General features: G+C 42.7%; 1 protein-coding gene across 2 annotated transcripts in view; it reads left to right on the top strand.

Annotated features, from left to right (window-relative positions):
* The first annotated feature begins 2580 nt into the window (after nucleotides 1-2580).
* Nucleotides 2581-6000, top strand: part of LOC143032474 (monomeric sarcosine oxidase-like) — a 33944-nt gene continuing 30524 nt past the window's right edge. The window contains exons 1-2 of one of the 2 annotated variants that reach the window (XM_076197316.1): nucleotides 2581-2711; nucleotides 3675-3820. In XM_076197316.1, coding sequence (XP_076053431.1) covers nucleotides 3689-3820 — 132 coding nt within the window. In that variant the 5' untranslated portion in view covers nucleotides 2581-2711; nucleotides 3675-3688. Of the gene's footprint in view, nucleotides 2712-3135; nucleotides 3294-3674; nucleotides 3821-6000 lie in introns of those variants that run through there. The other variant, XM_076197317.1, reaches the window with a different exon arrangement.

Here is a 6000-nt window from a genome sequence, read left to right as displayed (position 1 = left end):
CCAATTGCCATCCCCTCGCCTTGAGTAAGGGCCATGTTGCCCCCTTTTCCTCTTGGCACCGATTGAGGTTGTCTATCTGTTTGGTCTGAACGTGTAACAATCCTTCAAGCATGTTGTGCTGGAAGTTTGATGAGCGAGTTGGCAAACACGTTTGATTGTATAAAACTCCCTTTTCGCTTAAAGGTCAGTTAAGAGGTGGTGAATATTTGGTAGAGTTACGACTACAGGCTCGTCGTAGTGAAAATTTTTATTCAGACGCACATGAGCGCATGTACGTATGTGTAACTCGGACTATGCCGGCCGTTCCCACGGTAAGGCTTGGTGGACTTCTCGATATCCAACTGTAAGAGTACTGTTAAAGTGATGAATTATATTTATATGATGTATTCCATTCCTTTTGTACACTGTTAACCAAATTCTATACATTACATATAGATTTATGTATGTCTATTGTCTTGTGGATCTCTCTTGTCAATCTTACGAGTTGATTTACGTAAGATAAGAGAAATTACATATTCTCTTAATCTTCGGACGCCGGTGAGAAAGTTCTGTGCCTACGTGAGGTGTATTCACGTCTGAAGACTCTTAAAGTGATCATTTCTATTCATCGGATTGTATTTCGTTCCTTTTTGTGCTTTGACAAACTATTCCATACTTTGCATATGAATTTATGTATGTGTATTACCTTGCGGATCTATCTTGTCAATCTTAGGATTTGATTTTCGTAAGATTAAAGTAATTGCATATTTTCGTCGTTTTCTGACGCCGTTGTGGGCATGCTAGCTTAAGCGCGCGCTAAAGAAATTGGCGTGTGAACTAATTTTGTGGCAACTGCGTCCCTAACTTACATTTACGTACGTATAGATATTCATATAAAAACTATTAAGTTTCTGCTTATCTAAGATTGACAAGGTAACTTCATCAAATATTATTATCTATTCATTGATGTAAAGAATATCCGTGTATGTACTTGGAAATATTCCTAAACACTCTTGTTAATCGTCGCGTCTAGCGATACTTGGCAACTCTCCGGATCTGACGGAGAAGAGTCTATATATATGTCATTGCTTGTAACGGTCAGCGACTAGAGGTCGGACGTCTCTTCGACCAGCTCTCTCTACAAGCTCCAAGTATCATCGCCGGCCGGTGGTGGCTGGGAGATATATATCTCCTAGCTGCCGCCGGTCTGGCATGGCCGACCTCTCGTTGACGTCGGCAGGCGGGTTTACACCAATACAAATACACACACACATTTCCCAAGTCACGTAAATCTCTGTTTTCAGAGTAGTGCTTGGAAGAAAAGAGGCACATGCACACTTTCTCGCTAGCAAAGCAGAGGCCCAATCGTCTCTCTCAGTACGCCCAATCTGACCGCGGGCTGGTTGACGGAGAGACTTGGGACACCTTTCTGTCCGACCGGCCCGCAACCAAACGCTGGCCTCTCGCTGACGCTGGTGAGCGAGTTTACACTTCTGACATTTACACACAATTCCCAATCGCGTAATTCTCTGTTTTCAGAGTCGTGATTGGAAGGAAAGAGACCATACAACATCCGCCCGTCTGCCCCTCCCTCGCATCGCCACTGAATCTACTCTTCCGAATTCCAAACCCAGTCTGGGGATAAACAGACAACGCTCGCCCCACCTGTGGCTCATCAGGTTCGCCCTCGCCAGCGGTGGCGGCGGGGAGTTATCTCCTTGCCGCTCCCGTTCTGGTCACTGATCTCTCGTTGACGTCGGCAGGCGGGTGTACACCGCCCGTCTGCCCCCCTCGCTCCGCCCCTTGATCAGCTCTAAAAGGACTTCAAACCCAAAACCTGGGGATAATCAGGGGTCGCTCGCCCCACCTGTGGCTTATCAGGTTCGCCCTCGCCAGCGATGGCGGCGGGGAGTTATCTCCTTGCCGCTCCCGTTCTGGTCACTGATCTCTCGTTGACGTCGGCAGGCGGGTGTACACCGCCCGTCTGCCCCCCCTCGCTCCGCCCCTTGATCAGCTCTAAAAGGACTTCAAACCCAAAACCTGGGGATAATCAGGGGACGCTCGCCCCACCTGTGGCTTATCAGGTTCGCCCTCTACACGCGGAAAGTGAAATCAACTCACTTCTCGTAAGATACACACATACACCTCTCACGAACAGAGCCACAAATCACGCACAAACATAAACACTTACTTTTTCTTCGACTAAAATTCGCTTCCTTTCTAACTTTCTCTTCTACTACATCTTCTCATTTCAGTTTACCTCCCACTAAAGATTTTTCCGTTTTTCCACCTTTCTCTACTACTACGCCTCCTACCATTTTCTAAACTTTCGTTGGTGATCCTAACCCCGTTGGAAATCCCAAGCTCCTAACCTCCGGCGTCAGGCGCTTCCCTCCAAGCTCCTGGTCAAGTCCTCCTAAGCCATGACAACAATCTAGCCCCTAATTGCTCGCGATTCGCCCGGTGGCAATAGCCCTCTTTTATACGCTACTATCTTTTCATTTTCTAACAGACGTTCTTCCCCTCCCACAAAACCCGATCCCGCGCAGGCGAGGTGGTCTTTTCTTGAATTCCAGAATTCCAGACTCTGCCTCTCAGAGCCCCCCATTGCACTGGTTCCTCTACGTTTTGGGACTTAGAATATTTTTTTCTATTCTCGAATCTTTGTGGACTCTGTTTATCAGAGCCTCATTGCTCGTGTCCATTTTGTCGGACTTTGTTATTTTCTTTACGTATATTATTACGTAGGACTTAGTTTCCATTCTGATGGTCGATATTTCTCGACCTTACCACTTATTGTCTTTAAGACTATTTTTGATTGTTATTGATTGTCGATATTTGATCGACACTTGTATATTTACGTGTCTTGGCAATACTAGCCTTTTATGTTCTGTGAATTTACGTGTTACGGACATTGTACTTTTCGCTAGTTTTGGCGACTTCTATTTTTCGATCATTGTTATTTTGTATCTTTATTTTTTTTTTAAGGAAATAATATTTCTTAAACAGAACTCTAGTTTTGAACCTGGCCCTTCCCCATAGGCGTCACACTAGATGTATGGCTTAGTCATTTTTTGATCAAGTAATGCCAGAATAAATCCTACTTATTACGCAATGTGATAAAAATGTCTACCAAAATGTCGGTAGCAGACGAACTTTCCCTTCGCCGATCTTTGGCTGTTCTCGTAAGGCTCTATCGGCTATGACGTCACTCGCGCTGATTACATTCTGATGCATGCAATATGCGTGCACTATGAAATGCCGTTCTGCGCTGTGAGCTTTATCAATGGTGTCATATTTCGTGTCTTAGCAAGGTGTTATCAAGTATTCAGTTCGAAAATGGTTTATTGTGTCTCAAAACGTGAAATACATATCCCCTGAATTTATTCGAGACTTTACACTAAGTCACTGTTAGCTTAGATAGGGTGGCGCAGGATGACGGTAACCCAGTGGTTGCGCGGGAAGTGAGCAGGATTAAGGCTTGATTCACACTATCGGTCCGGTCGCGCTCCGCTCTCGGTCCGGTCCAATATTGTCTCATTAAAGAACCACAGTAGATATTAATCATTAATCTTTAGTGTTATAATCTTACTTTCCTTTTAAAGTGTGCATCAACATACTGTAAATAACTACATTTTGTACTACAAATTTGATATTTTCTGAACTAAAAATTGTTTGATGATTTTTTTTTTCAGTTGTTAATCCAGATATGGCAAAAAGCTCTGATAAAAGTTATGACTTGATTGTGGTGGGTGCTGGCATGATGGGGTCTGCTGCAGCATATCATGCTTCAGCTATTCCACAAACCTCTGTGTGTCTTGTCGGTCCTGCAGAACCAAAGGTAAGTATATGGTTAGGAAACAGAACTTTTCTTTATATACAAATCAGGGTTATAACTGAGTCCACAACTTCTGAGGCCAAGACTGAATCCTGAGTCCACATCATCCAAGGCCATTATTGAGGTCAAGACTGTATGTACATTTACCTAATTGCGAGAAGCGAGTAAATACCTTGAGGGATTAAAAGGTTTAATGAGAAAAAGACATTTGGGAATAGATGCTGATAAGAGATTGTATGAAGGAGTGATTGTGCTGACAACATTGTACAGGCCAGAAACATGGAACATAAGGAAGAGAGGAGTATGAATGTATTTGAGATGAGGTGTCTGAGAAGTATGATAGGGGTTACTAGGTTGGATAGAGTAAGAAATGAGGAGGAGAGTGCTAGTGGAAAGGGAGTTAGGAGATAGGGTTGATGAAAAAGTATTGGAATGGTTTGGACACATGGAAAGAATGAGTGAAGAAAGACTAGTAAAAGAGGTGTGGAAGGCAGATGTGGAAGGAGTGAACATGAGGGGGCGACCTAGGATGAGATGGATGGATGGATGGGGTAAAAGGGGTATTGGGAAAGAGGGGAATGTCTGTCAAGGAAGGATGGGAGAGGACAGAAGGTAGGGGTGAATGGAGAAAAGTTGTGTATGGATGATGCTGTAATGCATGAGGGGGAGTGTGTGGGGGGTGGGGGGTGAGAGAGTATGTATGAAAAATAAATTAACACAGCCCAAAGGGATTTCTCCCTGTCTTCTCCATTTCTGCATGAGGAATAGAGAGAGAGGTCCCTGATTTAATGACGCAGCCTTGCTGTGGATGTGCTGTGTCTTGTGACACTGCTTCTGACCCAGGGCAGTGGGCAAGATGCAGGGATGACCCGTTATCCAGGAGGTGCCAAGATAAGAGGGAGGGAAGAGGGTAGAGGGGAGTGGAATATGTTGAGGAAGAAATGGTTGGGAGTGGTTTATGCCTTTGTTTTTTGGCTACCTCCCTTATAAGGGGAAAAAAGCCTTTGGTATATGTATGTAATATACAGGAATGGAGCAACACTCATGGGGTCCTGTCTCTTATTTTCCAGTTCTTATACTCAGTAAATTTAGATTCATGTATTGTTTCAGCTTAGGCTATGTTGCTTTCCAAGGATGTAGAATCTTGTCTCTTACTCTCCAATTATCATATCTAACTTAAGATTTATGCAATTCTTGTGGAATTCTGTCTCATACTCTCCAGTTATCATACCTAGTTTAGATTTTATGCAACCAAATCACTTATTTCTCACCTGCCCTTCAATGTTGATAGATTTAATGCTTTTAGTCTTCTCTTGTATGGCTTATCTGCCTGGTTGGGAATCAGTTTGATTGTTGCTCTTTGTATCCTCTCACTCTTGCCCTCATCTTTCATTTGGTTTAGGGACCATATTACTAATACATATATGATTCCCATGATTTTTATTTTATCATATAATTTTATCAATAGTGAAAAACCAATTTAATCTTGTGCAGCAGCCAATATATCTCTCCCACAATCCTGCTGATGGGTCTGTCAGATGACAGTTTGTCATTTGTCAGCAGCTATTACACATTTCCAATACTTTCCATTTCATGGTATTGAAATTCATGTTTCACTCTTGGCTCCAGGTGTACATAATGTTTACATCTTTTTGCAACAGCTGACAGCCCTCCTTACTTTTCCTTCTGTCATGAATTTTGCATCATCTACAGACATGATAGCATACCTTGTTGTACTTATCATTATGCCATTAGCATAGGGAAGGAACATTAGAGGTACTACTACCAAACCTTGTTGTACTTTGCTGATTATTGTTCTTCATCCTGACATCACATCCTCATGTACCTGCCCTTACCAAGATTGTTCATCCATTAGTAGTGTACCTCTTAGTGCTCTAGTATGCTCCATTTTCCACAGAAGTTAACTGTGAGGTGCTTCATTGAAGGCCTTCTCAAGATCAAAGTACACAGTCCATCCAGTCCTTGCTGTCTTGAAGCACATAAATTACTTTTGAGTAAAAAATCTATAGGTTTGACACATATGATCCTCTATATCTGAAGCCAAAATATTTGTCTCTCAAAATGTTCATCTCTACAATTTATTTGACTCTAGTCTTTTATAATCCTTTCACATAATTTCATTATTGTGCTGGTCAGTGATATTATCCTGTAATTTAATGGCG

Source organism: Oratosquilla oratoria, chromosome 13 (genome assembly GCF_046742065.1).
Source record: "Oratosquilla oratoria isolate Oo_2021 chromosome 13, ASM4674206v1, whole genome shotgun sequence".
Classification (NCBI taxonomy): domain Eukaryota; kingdom Metazoa; phylum Arthropoda; class Malacostraca; order Stomatopoda; family Squillidae; genus Oratosquilla; species Oratosquilla oratoria.
This window is presented reverse-complemented; position numbering and strand designations above follow the sequence as displayed.